We start from the raw sequence: 21902 nt of genomic DNA, 5'->3' as shown, positions 1-21902 counted from the left end.
CTGTGAGCAAGGGAAGAACAGAAGGGGGAGAAGTGTGGAGGTAAGCAAGGGGCAGAGCCCTGTGGGCCATAGTTGGGACAAAGACTATTATAAGTGTGACCTGAGCACCTGAGTGGGAGACCCATTCATTCACTCAACTATTTGTTGAGCACCTTTTACAGGCTCAGCTGCTCTACGTCTTAGCAGAGAGCAGCAACAGGTGCTCACACTCTGGGGCTGGAAAGAGATCCTAAACAAGCAACTAAATAAGCAGTCACCATCATTTCAGATGCTGGGAAAGATTGAAGGCAGGAGGAGAAGGGGACGAGAGGATGAGATGGTTGGATGGTATCACCGACTTGATGGACATGAGTTTGAGCAAGCTCCGGGAGTTAATGATAGACAGGGAAGCCTGACGTGCTGCAGTCCGTGGGGTCGCAAAGAGTAGGACATGACTGAGTGACTGAACGACAACAGCCATGCCAGAGGGACCTAAAGGTTCCAAACTCAAGAAAACAGAGAGAGATGACTGAAGTGACTGTCTACTTGTGACTGGGCACCAGGGAAAGCCTCTCTCAAGACTGCGAATGGGAGTGAGTCTGAAATAAAGTGAGGAAGGGAGTCAAGTGGGTGGCAAAGTAACAAATAAGACAAGTCCTGACAGTGATCAGGATTATGATGAGGGCACTCAGGGCGACGGCTGTGCAGTAACCCAGGACCTCTTGTGTTTTTATGTCCAAAAGGACCCACGTTCCTGTACACCATCATACCTAACCATTTAAACGGACTCACTTTTCAAATATAACCGAACCTCAAACAGGAAGATAGATTCACGACTGTCAGGGGGAAGCTAGTTTCACTGGCTGTAAACTGAAAGGTAAATTCCTTGGCCTTCTGGGTTCCTGGACTGTCCTGACACCTTTTCTGTCCTAGCAGAACAGCAATCCCCAAAGTGCTGCAGGCAAGTTCTCCCCCATCCCAGTCCTTATCTTTATAGAGGATACAGGACACGGAAGCCCAAGGGTCAGATTCCCCCAGGGATGAGCCTCTGCCATCAACATGGGCTCAGGAGGCACCTCCACGAAAAGAGAGCCAGAGTGATGCTCCCTGGACCGCACTGGACACGTGAACATACGTCAGGTATCTCATGCGCGTTTTCTAGTTCTTTCAATCCACTTGGAGGAACTTTAAAATAAAAGCCAAGGGCAGCAGGGAAAGTTGCTCAAGGTCCTATACTCGGGAAGGGGTGTGGCTGCGACATACAGAACGGTCTCCGGACTGTGGGGTGTGCGCTTTGCCCTACGAGTCCTTCCACACCAGTGGCATGGGGTCAGGGGCATTCTAGCAGACAGTTCTCTCCCTTTTACACCGTGTCCCAATCACTGACAAAAAAGAAGCCGCCTACCAATGCAGGAGTCGCGGATTCGACCCTTGGGTCAGGAAGATCCCCTGGAAGTGGAAATAGCAACCCAAATCCCGTTTACAGACCCTAGCGAGTGCGAGGACACCAGCCTCAACACGAAAATCCCGCTCTGGCGGCGCAGGAAGTCCCGCCTCTGACTACGCGAGCCGGCAACGCCCCTTTCAATGACGTCATCAGTCGACCGCTCTCAAACGGAGCAGAGGCTTCTGGGTAGTTCTTTTTCAGCACCCTTCCGGGAGAAATGTGTCTCCAGAGGACCCTGGGGCCCGGAGGTCTGGAGAAGAGCTGGCGGAGGAACTGCAGAGGCTCTAGTAAAGGAGGCGAGGCATGGAATGTTCCTGAAGGCGCCAATCCAGATCCCTGTTGTGTTTTCTGCGTCTTGTCTTTTAAGACCCTTGTAACATAAAGTTTTAAATTTTTAATTGAAGGATAATTGCTTTACAATATTGTGTTGGTTTCTGCCATACATCAGCATGAATCAGTCATAGGTATACTTATGGCCCCTCTGGCTTGAACTTCCCTCCTCCCATCCTATCTCACCCCTCTAGGTTGTCACACAACACAGGTTTGCTCCTTAAGTCATAAAGCAAATTCCCAGTGGCTGTCTATTTTACATACAGTAGTGTATGTTTGTATTATCATATATTTAAGTTAAAGTTAAATATTCTTCTGCCTCAGCGTTCCCGCAGACTGGCTCTAGGCACCCCGCCTGGGGGGCCAGGTACACAGGAGTGATGCAGTTGTGGCCCCAATTCAAGCTGCCCTTATCTTCCCCTGTGATTTAGTGACATTTCAGCCCACCACTGAAATCCCCTCATGGCTGCTGCCTGTGTACACTGCCCTGATCCCCAGTAAAGGCACTCATCTAGGGTGCCCCCACTCCTCTGGTCTGTTAGCATGTCCCCCCCCCCCCCCACCCACAGGTGTTGATCCCCATGGACTGTAGCCGGTCAGGCTCCTCTGTCCATGGGATGCTCCAGGCAAGAATACTGGAGTGGGTTGCCATTTTCCCTTGCACTGCATCTTACCGACCCACGGATGGAAACTTCCTCTCTGTGTCTCCTGCATCCGCAGGCGGATTCTTTACCAGCTGAGTCATCGGGCCCCCTTTCGAGCCAGGGATACTGAGGGAAAAATAGCAACGCAGTCGCAGGGGTTGTTTACAAGCATACCCGACTTCTGCACTGACGCAGGAGCCCCCTAGAGTCACCTGAAGGAACTCGCTTTTTATCAATGAACTTCACACACCCGCCCCTTCTGCCTGCTCCGAGGGGTCCGGCGGAGGAAGGACGGCCGTTTTCTGCTGTCCCCTCGGGGAACCAGCCTCCAGCGAGGAGTCCGTTTGGCACCCGTTTGCTCGGCTCTCGTCGGACACCAGCCACCGAGCCAAGGGCCGAAGCGCTCAGAAAGAGCCAGCGAGGAAGGGACCGTTCTCACTGGGACAACAGTGCGCGCGCTTCCAGCACGTCCAGCGTTCCGAGCAGCCTCGCTCCCCAGCGAAGGAGTGACCCCCAAGCTGCGGGCCCCGCTAGCCCAACCTTCCTGAGCGTGGTCTGGAGAGTCCCCGGTGGAAGTCAGCCAGGGAATGGCATCAAGAGAGACTGTCCTGGTCCGGCCGGCGCAGGCAAAGCGGGAGGACGCCAAAAATGGTGTCAGGCCGGAGGAATTCGGGGGCGGCGCCTGGGGGCGGCGCGCGGTCTCTGCCTTTCCGCCCGTGGCTGGGCTGCTCTCATTGCGGTTGGCAAGAACCAGGTGCCGCCGCCTCTGTTTATAACAGCGTTTTATGAATGAGCCCATACGTCACGGAAACCTTTGCGGCGATAGAGGGGTGGCGGGCGGGTCCCGGCATTTCTGCGGCCTCCTTGCAGCTTCCCTATTATGGGAACGTTTAAGCAACGAAGTTGTTAGGATACCGTGAACCCCTGAAATTGACCGCTCTCAAGACATCATGGTAGCTCAGCTGGTAAAGAATCCACCTGCAGTGCAGGAGACCCCTGTTCGATTCCTGGGTCGGGAAGATCCGCTGGAGAAGGGATAGTCTACCCACTCCAGTATTCTTGGACTTCCCTGGTGGCTCAGCTGGCTCTTTGCCAGATTCTTTATCTGCCTCCAATGAGGAAACTTGGATTCGATCCCTGGGTTGGGAAGATTCCCTGGAGAAGGGAAAGGCTACCCACTCCAGGATTCTGGCCTGGAGAATTCTAAGGACAGAGGAGTCGGGCAGGTTACAGTCCATGGGGTCGCAGAGTCGTACAGGACTGATCGACTTTCACTTTCACTTTTCAAGACGTCGAGGAACTCCATGAAACCTGCTGACGTAGATTTCCAAATCTGGACATCTTGTTTAAGTGGGGACAGATGGAAGTGCTTCGGGGACTGCCCCCGCGGAGGGTGCAGCACCGGGCAGACTGGGCGACGCAGAGCGCCAGGGACTCTCACACATAGTCAAGGCACACCCCTGCGCCCCGGCTGGGGTGGGCGGGGTTGGGTGAGGGCGCCTTTTTCCCAGTGCAGGGAGAGAGCCAGAACAACGCGGGGTCTTAGGTACAGAGGAAACAGGTAAGTGACTCCGACGGCTTAAGCCTTGGTCTCAGAAGGAATGCACCCTCACCCCCATTTCTGATTTTAGTCCTCATTCTGTGCGAACGGTGGAAGCAGACCCTCACCCCCGCGCTCCCGGCACAAGCAATACTAGGACTGTCAATAAATTACAGCAATAACTAGGAAGGTGAGGTCGGGGGACGGGTTCCTGCTAGAAAATTAAACTGAGATGACAAGCTGGAGCCGGTCCCAGGAGGCCTCAATTTCCACAGCACACACCCACCCCTTGATCTGGAATGTCAGACTGGGCTCTGGTCAGGCCCTCCTCCACCACCTTCTCCAGGTGACGAATTCACAGGTTCAGTGACGCCCAACCTGCCTCTGGGGAAGAGTGAGCCTTGCAAAGGCCACGGCAGGGCTGGGATCCCTGGTCTGTTCTAAGGTCTGTCGCCTCAGCTTTCCTTCCTCAGGCCAACAGGACAGGATGGATGTGGCTGCCTAAAAAAGGCAGAGGAAACTTTTGGTTTCACGTTCTTAACCATGTATCAGAACACAAATCGTTCACTTTAAATATACAGAATTTATTAGAAGACTATTCTGTTACTTCAATAGTTATTTTAACAGTAAATGTAAGAAATCCTCAAGAATCGTCACTTCCAAATTATTTTACTATGTTTTACTCCTGTATATTCTTGATGTTATTTGTGAACACTGCATCAGCATAGTATAAATACAATACTGTGCTACTGCACTCTCTTCCCAAATCCGTGTTTAGTGACATCGTTTTGCCAACTTGAAATTGGCCAGGATGGGGATACATACACCAGAGAAACGGGCAAATTCTACAAAATGGGCCATCTTTATTTGACTGAATGGATAGACTTATGAAAGTGAGAGAGAATATGTTAAGAAGGTAGATAATGCTTGAAAAGTATAAGCACTGTGGGAGTGTTAACTGTTCAGTTCAGTTCAGTTGCTTAGTTGTGTACAACTCTTTGCGACCCCATGAACCACAGCACACCAGGCCTCCCTGTCCATCACCAACTCCCGGAGTTCACTCAAACTCATGTCCATCGAGTCGGTGATGCCATCCAGCCATCTCATTTTCTGCCGTCCCCGTCTCCTCCTACCCCCAATTCCTCCTATCATCAGACTCTTTTCCAGTGAGTCAACTCATCGCATGAGGTGGCCAAAGTATTGGAGTTTCAGCTTTAGCACTAGTCCTTCCAATGAACACCCAGGACTGATCTCCTTTAGAATGGACTGGTTGGATCTCCTTGCAGTCCAAGGGACTCTCAAGAGTCTTCTCCAGCACCACAGTTCAAAAGCATCAATTCTTTGGCGCTCAGCTTTCTTCACAGTCCAACTCTCACATCCATACATGACCACTGGAAAAACCATCGCCTTGACTAGACAGACCTTTGTTGGCAAAGTAATGTCTCTGCTTTTTAATATGCTATCTAGGTTGGTCATAACTTTCCTTCCAAGGAGTAAGCGTCTTTTAATTTCATGGCTGCAATCAGCATCCGCAGTGATTTTGGAGCCCAAAAAAATAAAGTCTGACACTGTTTTCCACTGTTTCCCCATCTATTTCCCATGAAGTGATGGGACCAGATGACATGATCTTTGTTTTCTGAATGTTGAGCTTCAAGCCAATCTTTTCACTCTCCTCTGTCACTTTCATCAAGAGACTTTTTAGTTCCTCTTCACTTTCTGCCATAAGGGTGGTGTCATCTGCATATCTGAGGTTATTGATATTTCTCCCGGTAATCTTGATTCCAGCTTGTGCTTCTTCCAGCCCAGCGTTCCTCATGATGTACTCTGCATATAAGTTAAATAAGCAGGGTGACAATATACAACCTTGACGTACTCCTTTTCCTATTTGGAACCAGTCTGTTGTTCCATGTCCCATTCTAACTGTTGCTTCCTGACCTGCATACACAGTTCTCAAGAGGCAGGTCAGGTGGTCTGGTATTCCCATCTCTTTCAGAATGTTCCACAGTTTATTGTGATCCACACAGTCAAAGGCTTTGGCATAGTCAATGAAGCAGAAATAGATGCTCTTCTGGAACTCTCTTGCTTTTTCCATGATCCAGCGGATGCTGGCAATTTGATCTCTGGTGCCTCTGCCTTTTCTAAAACCTGCTTGAACATCTGGAAGTTCACGATTCATATTGCTGAAGCCTAGCTTGGAGAATTTTGAGCATGACTTTACTAGCGTGTGAGGTGAGTGCAATTGTGCGGTAGTTTGAGCATTCTTTGGCATTCCCTTTCTTTGGGATTGGAATGAAGATGGACCTTTTCTAGTCCTGTGGCTATTGCTGAGTTTTCCAAATTTGCTGGCATATTGAGTGCAGCACTTTCACAGCATCATCTTTCAGGATTTGAAATAGCTCAATTGAAATTCCATCACCTCCACTAGCTTTGTTCGTAGTGATGCTCTCTAAGGCCCACTTGACTTCACATTCCAAGATGTCTTGTTCCAGTTGAGTGATCACGCCATCGTGATTATCTTCGTCTTGAAGATCTTTTTTGTGTTAACTATAAATAGCACCAAAACTTTGAGAAAATATTCTTGAAAGGTTGTTGCTGACCCACGAAAAGACGCCAGGATTCTTGGTCTCCAGAAAAGAAGAATTCAATCCAGGGCCAGAGACAACGCTTGATTGCTCAGAGCTTTTGTGCAATACAGTTTTATTAAAGTATAAAAGGGATAGAGAAAGCTTCTGACATAGACATCTGAAGGGGGCAGAAAGAGTACCCCCTTGCTAGTGTTAGCAATGGAGTTGTATACCTTTTAACTAGTTATTACAATGAATCAAAAGAATATCTCAAGTTTGTGAAAATTTTACCAGACCTACTCCCACAATTTACATTTTAGGATAACAAGATTAGAATTTAACAATAGAAAGATCCTCCACTCCCATAATATATATTCTAAGATACCAGGATTAGTCAGAAGGTTTTCAGGAAGGAAAAACTGTCCTCCAGCCTGATACATTGTTGTTGTGTAATCCCTAGTACAGAGTTTAAACTGAGCTGTGTAATTGACGAAGACTAAGGAATGCAGGGTGTTCATTGGAGGGACTGATGCTAAAGCTGGAACTCCAATACTCTGGCCACTTCATGCGAAGAGTTGACTCACTGGAAAAGACTCTGATGCTGGGAAAGATTGGGGGCGGTGTCGGGAGCCGACAAGAGAGACCCCGCCCATGACAAGGTCTTGGCTTGAGGAGCTGGCATGCAAGGCCGTCCATACCTCCAGGGATTTCTTGGGGCCACCCCATCATCTACTCCCGGGCCTCCGTCTTTTCTTCTTCTGATGCTTGGTAGTCCTCTGTGCTTTCCAAGAATTCTTCTGACTCCTGCTCAAATATCCCCCTTGAAGCCTTTGCATGGCAGCAATACAGTCCCTGAGGGTGTATGGGCCCTATAAACAGGCCAGAAATGAAGAAAATATTTTTACATAGAACATCCTGATTCTTCTGGCCCTGTTGGGGTTATAATTGTCAATTTAGAATTTGGAATGCTCAGGACTGCACAAAGCGCCCCCGGCATAAAACTAAGTCCGCTAACAATAGGCCTAAGCATTTCACAAGCAATATAGATACAAAGCCTTTCATGAGTTTAGAAGGGCCCCTTAAAGCGAGATCCAGAGGGAGCTCATGAGACTCTTGGCCTTCAAGGTCACATACCAGTGCTTGCTGATATGTCTCTCTGCCCCCTGTCCATGGTGTGCCTGGGAATACACTAAAGGAATACATAGAGATAATGGTTTACAACAAAATGAATAAGCATATAGTGTTAATGTAGAAAATTGTTTCTGCAGAGATATGGGGGTAAAGCCCAAAACAGATACCATACTTCCTAGGGAGTCACAAAGTTTGCGCAGAAATGAGACTCCCAAGATAAGGCTTGCTAATAGTTTTTACAATTGACTAACTCCAGTATTCTTGCCTGGAGAATCCCATGGACAGAGAAGCCTGGTAGGCTACAGTCCATGGGGTCGCAAAGAGTCGGACACGACTGAGCAACTGAACGGAACGGAACGGAACTTCTTCACAGATAAAGCCATTTTCTCATGCCTTGTGGCCTTGATGTCTTAAAAGCCCATTGTTTGAAAGCTATGCGTGAAGGTGCTGACTGTTCTAGAAGATGGTCTATGACGGCATTCCTGGCACAATTTTATCAAGACAATCCCTTCTCCCTTTTTAGTACTGCTGGTTTTAGGGTATATAAGCACTGATATAAAAAATAAAGCAGTCTTGATTCTGCACTCTACCAAGACTTGACTTGCTTTTTTTTTCTTTCTTTTCTCGCCAATGCCGCTCATCCTGAGGGTATCCCTAGACTCTGCCAAGGCTGGACCCTGGCAGGGCGGGAGGAGAAGGGGACGACAAAGAGTGATATGGCTGGATGGCATCACCGACTCGATGGACATGAGTTTGAGTGACCTCTGGGAGTTAGTGATGGACAGGGAGGCCTGGCGTGCTGTGATTCATGGGGTCGCAAAGAGTCGGACACGACTGAGCGACTGAACTGAACTGAAGGAATGCAAAACAAAAATGTTTGTCCTTTTCTCCTCCTTGAGAATTCCAGACCCCCCAATCTTCACTTCAAGAGCCCCAAACCCCTTTCTCCTACTTGGGAACCCTGAACTTCTTATCAATCTGCCTAGGAATTGACTCTCTCATAGCATCAAAAACAGTATTTCCTTTTAGTAAAAAGGACACATCACTGGGAGGAGTAATGAAGTTCCAACACATCTTTGTTGGACAAATGTCTTTTATTTATTAAAAAAAAGGAAAACATCAGTCAACATCCATTTCAAAAGAAGCAACTGGTATTAACAGTCATTGAAGAAGATACACAAGTCGCAAATAAACAGGAAAAAAGTGCTTGACATCATGAAACATCAGAGAACTACAGTTAAGAGTATGGCAGGATGGGGAAGAACAGGAGCTCTCATATACTGTTGATGGGAACACAGAAGGATCCAACCAGTTTAGATCACAATTTGGCAGTTTGCAATTCACATATTCTGAAGTACAGGCACAAGAGAACTAAAACACATATTCATAAAAGAACCGTATGCTTATGTTCATTGGAACTTTATTTCTAACAACACCAAACTGGAAAAACCCAACTGCACATTAGCAGATAGATGGATAAACGTAAATCCTAGACAACACAAACTAAGTTATTGTTGAAGGTAGTGGCCTCCTATAGGCTTGGGAAGGAGAACGAGAGATTGTAAAAGGGCATGAGGTAAATCAAGTTTGTGTTCATCATCGTGATTCTGATGGTTTTATGACTTTATATTATAGCAAAAATTTTCAGACTATACACCTTAAATATGTATACTATATGTCAATTATACCTCAATAAAATTTCTTTTAAAAATGGCTCAAAATTAAAAAAAAGAAACAAACCCAAAAACCTGGACTTCCCACTCTTTCTGGAAACCAGAAGGTTTAACAATTCAATACTGCTGCTGCTGCTAAGTCGCTTAAGTCGTGCCCGACTCTGTGTGACCCCATAGATGGCAGCCCACCAGGCTACGCCGTCCCTGGGATTCTCCAGGCAAGAACACTGAAGTGGGTTGTCATTTCCTTCTCCAAAGCATGAAAGTGAAAAGTGAAAGTGAAGTCGCTCAGTTGTGTCCGACTCTTCACAACCCAATGGACTGCAGCCTACCAGGCTCCTCCATCCATGGGATTTTCCAGGCAAGAGTACTAGAGTGGGTTGCCATTGCCTTCTCTGAACTCAATACTGACTCCACTCTATTTTTCCCATTCCTGGAGAAGGGTAGCCCTGAATCAGTGCAGGAAATACTGGCAAGCAACAGAGGCTGTTCCAGTCTGGGACAACAGGACCACTGGATGGACCATAAAAGCCATATCCCTGGACAACAGGATCTCCATTCTCTGTTCTCATTTCCCTGTCTGTACAGCAATGACCTGGAGGTGGCCAGCCCAGAAAGACAATGGGGATTCACAAAACCTTTAGATTACTTTGCCAACAATAAATTCAGCTACAGGAGATACACAGCTCTGGAAGGGCTGTAGTTCCACACAGCTATAGTCACTGAAGATTTATGGATGCACATGAGAAGAGGCACATTCCATTTAATTTGATGCAGGCTCCTCCAATGACTATTAATCACACCCAGAATTTCAGGGGGTTCCCTGGTGGCTCAGTGGTAAAGAACCTGTCTGACAATACAGGAGACGTAATTGACTCAGGTTCAATTCCTGGGTTGGGAGGATCCCCTGGAGGGGGAAACAGGAACCCAATATTCTTGCCAGGGAAATCCCATGGGCAGAGGAGCCTGGCAGGCTACAATCCATGGGGTCGCAAAAGAGTGGGGCATGATTTAGTGATTCAACAACAGAATTTCAGTACCAGTTAAGGTTGAAACCTAGATCCTGATGTCTGAGGAGGGATACTAGTCCACAGAATTATGAACTTCAGGACATTTGGCTCCTTTGTAGAACCTGGTGGAAAGCTTCCCCTCAACAGTGCTGAGCATTAAGGAATACCCTCTGGGAATATGAAAACAAATTCATGGCATTCACAAAGGCCCTGGAGCTTTCTGGAACAAGTAACCCTTCCTCAGGGTAACCTACATGTGCTGTGTTGCCTAGTCACTCAGTTGTGTCTGACTCTTTGTTACACCATGGGCTATAGCCCGCCAGGCTCTTCTGTCCACGGGATTTCCCAGGCAAGAATACTGGAGTGAGTTGCCATTTCCTACTTCAGGGGATCTTCCCAATCCAGGGATCGAACCTGCATCTCTTGAGTCTCCTGCATTGGCAGGCAGGTTCTTCACCACTGTGCCACCTAGGAAGCCCCAGGGGGAACCTATTGGTCACACAGTATATAAGCTTCCAGGTCACACATTAGGTCATATATTCCAGGTCACACATTTAGGAACTAAACAAAACACTGCTTTAGTTCCTAAGAGACCTTGAGGAGGAATTCAAATTAGGTCAAAACTGGATTGAAAATTATACTCTCCTATCATTATATAGTCCCTGCTGAGGTACACAAAGCTGAGGACCCATGAAAGCTGTCCATCCTTTCAAACAAATAGGCCAGTTCTGTTTTCCACCCACCCCTACAGTGAATACAACCCCAAGATTAAAGGTAGATTAAACAATAAGACCTTTATTGCTGCACAAACCAGAGCAACAGGGAGCAATTCCCAGCTGGTGACTTGGAGGCAGGAAAACCAACCATAGGTATCAAGTGAAACCAATGAATTCGAAGGTCAGATTCATACTTAATCAATTGAAATAGGAAAATGTAAGGGCACACACTACTCAATATTTCATCCAGGGAACATTAGGGCACACAGACATCAGCCTTGTGTCAGCACATCAGGGTGACCGATGAAATACTCTGCAAGGAAGAGGTGAGATGGGTTCTACCAGAGAAACTGGCAGTGATGTAACTCTGATGAGGGCCCTGGGGAGTTCAGAACATGGAATGTAGCTCCTGTAAGCCTCATAGACACCTGGAACTCATTTGGAATTTCAAGTCATTAGATGTTTGCAAGTATGAGGTTCAATTTCAGGCAGATGGCTCGCTTACAAAAGCTGTCTAGAGCTGTTATAATGAACAAGGAGAGAGCACATTCCTTCAGGTCTAAGGTCTTTCTCGTGGATTTCTTGGTGCTAAACAATGTTAGCTGTTTGGAGTAAAGAATTTCTCATATTTCCTGCATTCATGGGGCTGCTCCACAGTGTGAAATTTTCGGTGGAGATTGAGGCTGGAACGTTGGCTAAAGGATTTGCCACATTTACTGCATTCATAAGGTCTTTCTCCAGTGTGAACTACCTGGTGTTGAATGAGAACAGACTTTTGCCTAAAGGATTTCCCACACTGCCCACATTCATAAGGCCTGGCTCCAGTGTGAATACTGCAGTGCTGAATAAGGCTTGTGCTTCGACTAAAAGATTTCCCACAGTCGTCACATTTATAAGGCCTTTCTCCAGTGTGAATTCTCTGGTGTTTAGTGAAGATGGCTCTTCTGCTAAAGGACTTCCCACACTGGCCACACTCAAAAGGCCTTGCTCTACTGTGAATTCGCTGGTGTTCAACGAGGCTGTAACTCTGTCTGAAAGATTTTCCACATTCAGCACACTCATAAGGCCTTTCTCCAGTGTGACTTCTGTTGTGTCGCTCAAGTTTGGATTTCGATCCAAAAGCTTTCCCACATTCCCCACACTCATAAGGTCTTTCAGTAGTGTGAACTCTCTGGTGTCGAATGAGAGTGGCTCTTTGGCTAAAGGATTTCCCACACTGGACACAAACATAAGGCCTTGCTGTGGTGTGAATTCTCCGATGTTGAACCAGGGTGAAGCTCTGTCTAAAGAATTTCCCACATTCGCTGCACTCATAAGGCTTTTCTCCAGTGTGGGTTCTCTGGTGCCGAACAAGATTGGATTTGCACCCAAAGGCTTTCCCACATTCTTCACACTCAAAAGGCCTCTCTCCACTGTGAATTCTGCAGTGTTCAATAAGATTGGAGCACTGACTAAAGGACTTTCCACACTCACCACATTTATAAGGCCTTTCTCCAGTGTGAACTCTCTGGTGTATAATGAGAGTGGCTCGTTGCCTAAAAGATTTTCCACATTCACTGCACTCATAAGACCTTTCTCCAGTGTGGACTCTCTGGAGCTGAACAAGTGAGTACTTACAGTGCATGGCTTTTCCATATTTGCTAAACTCATAAACTCTTTTTCTAGCAGAGAGTCTTGGGTGGTAAACAAGACTGCGTTTGTGGCTGGTAGCTTTCCCACATTCATGCAACTTGTAATGACTTTTTCTACCTTTAAAAGTCTCCCCAAACTTTGTGATTTTGTTGGGTTTCTCACCATTAGAAGTAATCTGGTGCTGGAGGAGAACCAATGTACCTGGTAAGTCCATTCCAACCTTCCTATAGGTGAAGGGATTCCCTGACACCTGGACTATGCAGCTCTTTACAAATGTTGCCTTATCCACGTCACTTTTCTCTGTACTGAAATACTTCTGAAGCTGTTGTAGGTTTGCAGATGCCCCAGGAAAGTATGGTATCTGCCCTGGTAGATCAGCAGGGTACAAAATGTCTTTCAGGATTGGAACACATTTCTCACAGGGGCAAGCATTCTCGGTGAATGGACCTACCTTTGGAGTCCCGACCTGTGACAAAGCTTCTAGAGAAACGTTTTGCTCAGAAGGTGTCTCTTTAGTCTCTGTTTCATGCAAACAAACTGAAAGAAGAGAAATATTTGTGAATCATGCTGATTATGGTAGAATAGTATTCATCATGTTTTGTTTTTCTTTTAACTTTCTGTATAATATGACATTTCGATATCTTAAAAAACCTTCATGGCTAGAGAAACACTGGACTTGAACACTATAAATCAAATAGACCTAATAGACATATACAGAACATTTCATCAACCAGCAGCAAAATACACACTACTCAAGAATGCAGGGATAATCCCCCAGATTAGATCATAGAGCAGGCTATAAAACAAGTCTTAACCAATTTAAGAAAACTGAAATCATATCAAATCTCTTTTCTGACCAAAATATGATAAAAGTAGAAAATAATAACAGGAGTAGAATTGAAGACTCACAAATATGTAGAAATTAAACTTACTCTTGACAACCAAAGAGTCAAAGATGAAATCAAAAGGGAAATAAAAAAATATATTGAGATAAATGAAAATGGAAACAAAATACCAAAACTTATGGGACACAGCAAAAGTAGTTCTAAAAGAGAAGATTTTAGCAGATACATACACTAAGAAAAATCTTTTTTAAAAAATCCTACCTTCACACTTCAGAGATTAAAAAAGAACAAACTAAACTCAGTGTTAGCAGAAGAAGGGAAACAATAAAGATTAAAGTGAAAATAAATAAAACAGACTAGAAAGACAATAGAAAAGATGAAAACTAAGAGATTTTTTTGAAAAGATAAACTTGACAAACCTTTTAGAGTAATAAAAAAAGAGAGGACTCAAAATTATAAATGAAAGTGGAAACATTACATTTAATACCAATGCTCAAAAGAAAAAAAACACTGAAGAGGAGGGAACACATCAATACTAATTTTATAAAGCCAGTATCACCCTTACACCAAAGCCAAATAAGAACACTACAACATCAAGAAAATCACAGGCTAGGGACCTCTCCAGTGGTCTGGTGGTTGAGAATCTGCCTTGCAATGCAGGGGATGTGGGGTCAATCCCTGGTCTTGGAACTAAGATTCCATTGAGCCTATGTGCCACAACAACTGAAGCACACATGCCCTAGAGCCTGTGCTCCACAACAAGAGAAGCCACCACAAGGAAATACCCATCTACTACAACTAGAGAGTAGCTCCAATTCACATCAACTAGAGATACGAGAAAGAAAGCAAGAAAGAAATGAAAGGTGCCTCGTGTTGGATTACTAGGATTAAAGGATGCTTACTCCTTGGAAGGACAGTTATGATCAACCTAGATAGCATATTAAAAATTAGAGACATTACTTTGCTAACAAAGGTCCGTCTAGTCAAGGCTATCCAGTGGTCATGTATGGATGTGAGAGTTGGACTGTGAAGAAGGCTGATCGCCGAAGAATGGATGCTTTTGAACTGTGGTGTTGGAGAAGACGCTTGAGAGTCCCTTGGACTGCAAGGAGATGCAACCAGTCCATTCTAAAGGAGATCAGTCCTGGGTGTTCGTTGGAAGGACTGATGCTAAAGCTGAAACTCCAATACTTTGGCCACCTCATGCAAAGAGTTGACTCACTGGAAAAGGCTCTGATGCAGGGAGGGATTGGGGGCTGGAGGAGAAGGGGACAACAGAGAATGAGATGGCTGGATGGCATCACCGACTTGATTGGCATGAGTTTGAGTGAACTCCGGGAGTTGGTGATGGACAGGGAGGCCTGGCGTGCTGTGATTCATGGGATCTCAAAGAGTCGGACACGACTGAGCGACTGAACTGAACTGAACTGAACTGAATGCTATGATCCCATCCATCAGGACCCCATACATAACATCACTAAAAATTCAGTTCAGTTCAGTCGCTCAGTCGTGTCCAACTCTCCGCGACCCCATGAATCACAGCACGCCAGGCCTCCCTGTCCATCACCAACTCACGCAGTTCACTCAAACTCATGTCCACAGAGTCGGTGACGCCATCCAGCCAACTCATTCTCGGTCGTCCCCTTCTCCTCCCGCCCCCAACCTTTCCCAGCATCAGAGTCTTTTCCAGTGAGTCAACTCGTCGCATGAGGTGGCCAAAGTATTGGAGTTTCAGCTTTAGCATCAGTCCTTCCAATGAACACCCAGGACTGATCTCCTTTAGAATGGACTGGTTGGATCTCCTTGCAGTACAAGGGACTCTCAAGAGTCTTCTCCAGCACTACAGTTCAAAAGCATCAATTCTTCGGCGATCAGCTTTCTTCACAGTCCAACTCTCACATCCATACATGACCACGGGAAAAACCATTGCCTTGACTAGATGGACCTTTGTTGGCAAAGTAATGTCTCTGCTTTTTAATATACTATCAAGGTTAGTCATAACTTTCCTTCCAAGGAGTAAGCGTCTTTTAATTTCATGGCTGCAATCGGCATCTGCAGTGATCTTGGAGCCCCCAAAAAATAAAGTCTGACACTGTTTCCACTGTTTTTCCATCTATTTCCCATTATATATCATATATACATTTTGTCAAATATTATATACATATTGTTAAAATTACTGAATCAGGACTTTGGACACCAGGTGTCATGACACCTGGGACGTTCATCCTGCCAGGGTGAGGTAAACAAGGTAAGATGCCTTGTTTTAGGCTGACTGCCAAATTCCTACATCCCAGAGCCTTACCTGCAAGCTTGGGCAACAGACTTAAAACTACTTGGGGCAGTGCACTCAGCTCAGCAGTGGCACCCACACCACATACGCCAAGAAAGTGGCAAAGTAAGCAGAGCCCATGGTCTGACTATGGAAAGAGCAGAGCTGCCTCTGGGGGATAGAAAGTACGACACAAATCAGTACACTGGAGTGAGGGCCTTACCCATCGATGCTGTAAGTGCAAAGTTCTCTAGCATCACCTTGTGGTACAGGTGTCTCTGAGCTTCATCAAGGAGCCCCCACTCCTCCTGGGAGAAGTAAATGGCCACATCCTCAAAGGTCACATAGCCCTGCCATGATGGGGACAGATCATTCCATGATCAATTTCTCTCCTAGGATTCCAAGTTCCTTCACCCAGACATCCATCCCCTGCTAACTCTCCTCCCAGTGTCCCCACCTTGAAGGAAATATCATGCCTTGGGGCCACAGGTACCTGCTCTCCTCTCATGGTATCAAGATCACTGTCTACTCACCAACTACAGGCACATGGGCAGGGAGACACCATCTAAACTCTGAGCCTGGCATGAGGACATCCATCCTCTTGTCAGGTAATTCCCCTGGAGTCCTGAATTGTATCTCCCAGAGATAACCAAATGTGGGCTTTGGGTTTCTTCAGGGTGCCCAGTTCCATGGACTGGAGGAATCCCAGAGACAACGGGTGAGGTCAGGACCATTGAGGGCCTGGAACATCCTCTGCTCACCTTTGAAGAGTCCCTAAGCACTTCTGTCCTCATGGGAGTCTGTGGGAAGAGGGAGGTCATTACAGGCATGTAACCATGGCAGGCTCAGTAGGCTCAGCCCTCCCTCTACTTCTGTCTAGCCCCGGAGCAAGGTGACCTGAGATAACTGCAGTATCTCTGAGTATAATGAGTATCTCATTATCTCTGAGACCGCAGTGCTCTTGCTGCTGCTGCTAAGTCACTTCAGTCGTGTTCAACTCTGTGTGACCCCATAGACGGAAGCCCACCAGGCTCTCCCGTCCCTGGGATTCTCCAGGCAAGAACACTGGAGTGGGTTGCCATTTCCTTCTCCAATGTGTGAAAGGGAAGTCGCTCAGTCGTGTCCAACCCTTAGCGACCCCATGGACTGCAGCCTACCAGGCTCCTCCATCAATGGGAGTTTCTAGGCAACAGTACTGGAGTGGCTTGCCATTGCAGTGCTCTTACAACTGTGTGATCTTGGATAAACAGTCAACCTCCCTGTACATCCCCTTTCCAGTCTGTTCTAAACCTGAGCAACTTCTGGAAAACTTGAAAAGCCTAACTCACACCGTGAGCCTCTTGTATTCACAACCTTCCATGGCTTCCTGCGTCCTGAGAGGAACACTCCTCTTCCCATTCCAAACGGGAATGATCCTCCGCGAATTTACATAAGCCGGTCCCTCCGCCTGTCACCCTCTCCCACGCGTCATCACACTGTCTATAAAACACAGGGCCCCACCCACGACCACCTCACCATCCTGGACTCGGGGGTCCGGTCTGAGGGCACGCGAGCAGGCGCTCCGCACTCAGGGCTTTAGTGTCTGGTGGGGTGAGGACTGTGAGGGCCCGGAGGTCGAACGTTTACCTGAGGCGGGTCCCTCAGCGCGGCGGCCGCCATCGGAGTCTGAGAGGAGCGGGGTTTTAAGTGACAGGCGACAGAGACGGAACTCGTGTACAATTATCATCTACAGCCGCAGCCCTGCAGACTCGCCGCTGGGCTGTGGGGACAACCTCTCCTCTAGAGGCTCCTCGCTCTGTTCATCCCCCAGCCTCCGTCCACGTTCCAAAAGGTCTCCTAGGGCAGCTCTACACTGAGCAGTCACCGTACGTACCGCCGCCACAGGGGCGCCGGAAGTCCCGCCCAGATCCTCGGGTCGCGGAAACACGCTGATTCCGAGCGTTCATTGGCTACATGCCATGGGCCCGACGTCCGGCATTGTGGGTAACGTAGTTCCCACGGCGCCACCAGCCACGGAAGCGGGAGCCCACCCCGAGATCGCGGAGTCCTGGAGGCTGTGTCAGAGCCCTGTGGCCTGGGTGGCGGTCTCCCTGTGGGCCGGGACGGAGGCTTTCCCGGGAACTGTCCGGGTGAGGGGCCGGCGACGCTTTGACCTCACATCTGGACCCCCTACGCGGATCCGGGTGGTCTGAGCTACGTGGGAGGTCTCCCCGGGCGCGGGGGTTGAAGGGAGACACCATCCGCATCTTTTGTGAAACGTCCTCGGTCTCTCCCCGGAGTGGGAGCCGTTCCCACCCTTCTCAGACCCCTGACCGCAAAACAGGCTCGTGATCTGACCGGATCAGGGTTGGCGGCGGGTTTGGCTGAACCACCTGGGGGGCTTTCCTGGAAAAGATCGGGATTTGGCTTCATAGGCGAAAAGTTGAGACTGCTAGGGGCGTCGGGGGGCGGGGGTGGACTCGGCTCCCGGAGAGTCGCGTGGACTGGTCGCCAGCGGCCGGGGTCTGGGCTTGACCTCTGTGAAGGGGGAGGATGTGCGGACCTTCGTCCTGGGAGAGCCCGTGCCTGAAGCCCAGAGCGGCCGGGGGAGACCTTCTGGGGGCTCCAGGCTGACCCTTCCCAGGAGGAGCCTGAAGAACGGAGGAGCCTCTGTGGTGTCTGGAGGCCCTCGGCGTGTCCCTGCAGCTCCGCGCTCTCCCACTCGGAAAGCCTCCAAGGCAGCTAGCGGGGCTCCGCGGGCGCCCCCTGGCGACTGCTCATGAAAGTCGGAATTCAGCCCTTGAGTGAAAAGGAGGAAACGCAGACTCGGGCCGGGGAGGGAAGTGCCTCGTTGGGCTCCTGCGCCCCCCTGCTCTCTGCCTTAGTAACTGTCAGCCCACGGGCAGTGGGCACCGTGGGGTCTGAAGTTCCAGCCTGTCTTTCCTCCCACCCCCATTGTGTCTAGGCGACGGTGCCCTCTTCAAGATGCAACCTCAGATCACAAGTGGCTTCGCTACCTTCAAGCGTGTCTGTTTCCGGAGGAAAATAAATAAGTTCCCTTGGAACGCGAGCAGGGACAGACTGGGCCAGAACCTACCCCCTGTATAGAGCGCTGGGAGGGCCCTAGACCAGCCTGCGCCTGGGCCCGGGGCCTTCTGAGGGAGGCCAGCCGTGGACGGGGTAGGCGGCCCATGGTCCTTCTCCAACTCCCTCACTTGCACATTTTCCCAAAGTCGGGGTGTCTGGAAAAGCAATACAGTTCAATAGAGGATTCTTTTCAAGTATAACTCCTCCCGTTATTCAAAGAGAGAATTGTAAAGTACCTGAAGAGAATTCGGAAAGTAGGGAAACCCTTGTGGGGCAGTAGGACACCGTCAAAACCTAAATGCAGGCAGCCAGCGCTGCTCTTATTTCCTCCTGACCCCTCCACCCGCTTCAGCAGTGTTGCGTGACCAGGGTGCTGTGCCTAGTCTCTCAGTCGTGTCAGACTCTTTGCGACCCCGTGAACTGTAGCCCACCAGTCTCCTCTGTCCACGGGCTTCTCCAGGCAAGAATACTGAAGTGGGTTGCCATGCCTTCCTCCAGGGGATCTTCCCAACCCAGGGATCGAACCCAGGTCTCCTGCATTGCCGACGGATTCTTTACTGTCCCAGGAATATGTATACATATATATATATATGCCACCCTCTTACTCTTTGGTGAAGCCTCTCTGGGGTCTCCACCGACCACACCTAAGGTGTTCAGGGAGGTGTCCCCACTCTGGTCGGTCTAATATTGCCAGAACCTCCTCCAGTCAGTTCTTAGCCCTAGCAGCAATAATTCCTGCCTCCTTTTGAAGTCTCACCCTGACCAGGCACAGTTTAGTTTTCTTCCAGACACCCTGGTGGCCCCGTGCAGATTTCTGAGACATCTTCATTGCTGGCATCCCATTTTCTGTCAGGTCCATACAGGAATGCAACCATCCTCTGCCCTGAGCTCTGACTATTTGGAAATTCAGAGTATAACATGAAACTTACAAATAATTTAAAGCCTGGAAGAAATGTGGTTTGAAGTAGAAGTGCCTTCAAAGAGACTTACTGGAGTTAAGGAAATTATTTTCTGAGCTGAAAGCAGGGCAGAAAATCCCAAAATGACAGATTCAAGTCACATTATATACTACCTCTGTTCCTAATGGGATGTACCTATATCCTGTTGGAGATTGATTTTGCTATATGCAATATGCAGTTTACTCCAGGAAGAAAGATGGCTTTCCCTGACTTTGGGGAGTGGAAGGGAGATTGTGAGAGAAGGAATTTAACCTGATTGGGATGGGCAGTGGGGAAGAGGAGCCAGGGAACCTCAGGAAATAGCTAACACTTTGAGGGGGTGGTGGACAATAGAGAGTTTTCCTGTTAGGAAAGTACGTATCAGTCCCTGTTTGTACACTGATGAGAGGTCAGAAGATGGGGGGAAAATAGGGAGGAAAAGGCTCATGAAAAACAGGATTAAATTACTTAATATGTCAATGTCACTGTTCACTAGGGAAATTCTAATCAAAATCTTGTGATACCAGTCTACATCTACCAGGAAAAAGGGGAAATAACAAGTATTGATGAGGCTGTAGAGAAATGGGAACAATTGCCCATTGCTGATGGGAATATAAAATGCTGCAATGTGAGAATGAGTTTAATAATATGAAAACCAGTTCCGCAGCTCCCCATAAACAATAGAGAAATGCCGTTGGATTCAGCAATTCCACTCCTATGTATACACCCAAAGAATTGAAAGCAGGGACTCAAACACAACTGTGGGCAGCAATGTTCATAGCAGTGTTATTCGCAATAGCCAAAAGCAGAAACAGCGTAAGTGTACATTAACATATGAATGGAATTTTAAAATGTGGTTCACTCATACTGTGCAGTATTATACAGTCATAAAAAGGAATGAAGTTCTGATACATGCCACAACATGATGAACCTTCAAAATGTAATAAATGATTAAAACCAGACATAAAAAGATAGTATACTAATTTACTTATAAGAAATAACTAGAATAGCCAAGTTGTACAGACTGAAAGTAGACTAGAGGTTTCCAGGGATTGGCCAGAGAGGGGAATGGGTATTACTGCTTAATGGGTATACATTTTACATTTTGTTTGATTTTTTTTTAATTTGGTGGTAGTAGATACCAAACATTGCAGATATATTTAGTGCCACTGAATTATATATTTGAAAATTAAAATAGCAAATTGCTTCTCATATATAATTTACCACTGTATATATACACAAACAAAAAAAAAAACTGCTAAGTGAGATATTTTTGTCCAAATTCCCAAGTTCGATTTTCCTGTTATACTATATCAAAATTTCATGAACATTTTGCTTTTTTGTGTGTGTGTACACATTTAGTTTTATTGTGACAAAGCAACTTGTACACCTTTAACGTTTAAAACTGAGCATCATCTTTCCAGTGAAACAAATAGAAAAATTTAAAAATAAACAGGAACAAATGTCAATTGCAAATAAGATCCTACAGGTTCTGCTGATTCTCCCATCAAGTGGCAGGGCTCAAGTCATCATTAGGAGAGAATTTTATTTTAAAAGTGTCATCTTAAACTTCAAGGATGTCCATTAAACATCACAGTTAAACATGCCAAAGGAGAAGTCATGTTGTCAAAATGCCCACTTAACCCACCCAAACATCTCAAACCCGCCCTTTGCTGACCTTCTATAAACCCATTTTTTAAAGTTTTTCTTTCCTTTTTTAAACAAAAGAAAGTAGACATGTTGGTGAGTGCTAACTGTCCATATTCACATAGAGACACAGTGTAATCTCTGAGCCCAATATACACTACTACACAGGGACCTAGCACCCTCCAGCTTCCAGCAGAGCTAAGGGAGCAGGTTTTTTTTTTCTCCCACAGAGCATGGTGGTGTTGATTCCATAGTTTTTGTTGAGACAGGAAGGGATAAAAATGAATTTGGAACAGAAAGGGGTAGAGATTCTTTTCCCACTGAATTCTACTCAAGGTATTCCGCCCCCCCTACCCAAATAAGTTGTGAACCATGGTATAAAGGAGAAAAGAGACCTCAAAAACAGGGAGACTGAGCACAAGAGGAGGAAAAAAAAAAAGACTGCAACTTGCTCCCAGGGACTGGAGAAAA

The 21902-nt window shown here is 47.1% G+C and overlaps 1 protein-coding gene across 4 annotated transcripts; it reads right to left on the bottom strand.

Annotated features, from left to right (window-relative positions):
- Positions 1-6290: 6290 nt before the first annotated feature.
- LOC148774244 (zinc finger protein 549-like) lies at positions 6291-17805 on the bottom strand. Of its 4 annotated transcripts, none has more exons than XM_088830355.1 (5): positions 17407-17805; positions 16542-16580; positions 16004-16130; positions 13118-13203; positions 6291-7373 (listed from the first exon to the last, which is right to left on the bottom strand). In XM_088830355.1, the coding sequence occupies exons 1-5, from the start codon at positions 17437-17439 to the stop codon at positions 7230-7232; spliced, it is 429 nt and encodes a 142-aa protein (XP_088686481.1). In that variant the 5' UTR covers positions 17440-17805; the 3' UTR covers positions 6291-7229. The 4 variants fall into 4 exon arrangements, with proteins under 4 accessions (XP_088686481.1, XP_088686479.1, XP_088686480.1 ...); XM_088830356.1 differs by lacking the exon at positions 6291-7373 and adding an exon at positions 8674-11347 and having other exon boundaries at positions 17407-17798; XM_088830353.1 differs by lacking the exon at positions 6291-7373 and having other exon boundaries at positions 8673-13203; positions 17407-17724.
- Between the last annotated feature and the right edge of the window lie 4097 nt (positions 17806-21902).

The sequence above is a fragment of the Moschus berezovskii genome, chromosome 22 (genome assembly GCF_049115385.1).
Source record: "Moschus berezovskii isolate FMDL1 chromosome 22, NW_MosBer_1.0, whole genome shotgun sequence".
NCBI classification, from domain to species: domain Eukaryota; kingdom Metazoa; phylum Chordata; class Mammalia; order Artiodactyla; family Moschidae; genus Moschus; species Moschus berezovskii.
This window is presented reverse-complemented; position numbering and strand designations above follow the sequence as displayed.

What these genes read in the sequence shown, in the direction of transcription:
- LOC148774244 (XM_088830353.1), bottom strand. Translation starts at nt 17,439, where the DNA reads ATGGCGGCCGCCGCGCTGAGGGACCCGCCTCAG. An exon ending in CGCTGAGGGACCCGCCTCAG is followed by an intron (nt 16,581 to 17,406) that starts GTAAACGTTCGA and finishes CTCTTCCCACAG; the next exon opens with ACTCCCATGAGGACAGAAGT. An exon ending in TGCACTTACAGCATCGATGG is followed by an intron (nt 13,204 to 16,003) that starts GTAAGGCCCTCA and finishes CTCTTCTTTCAG; the next exon opens with TTTGTTTGCATGAAACAGAG.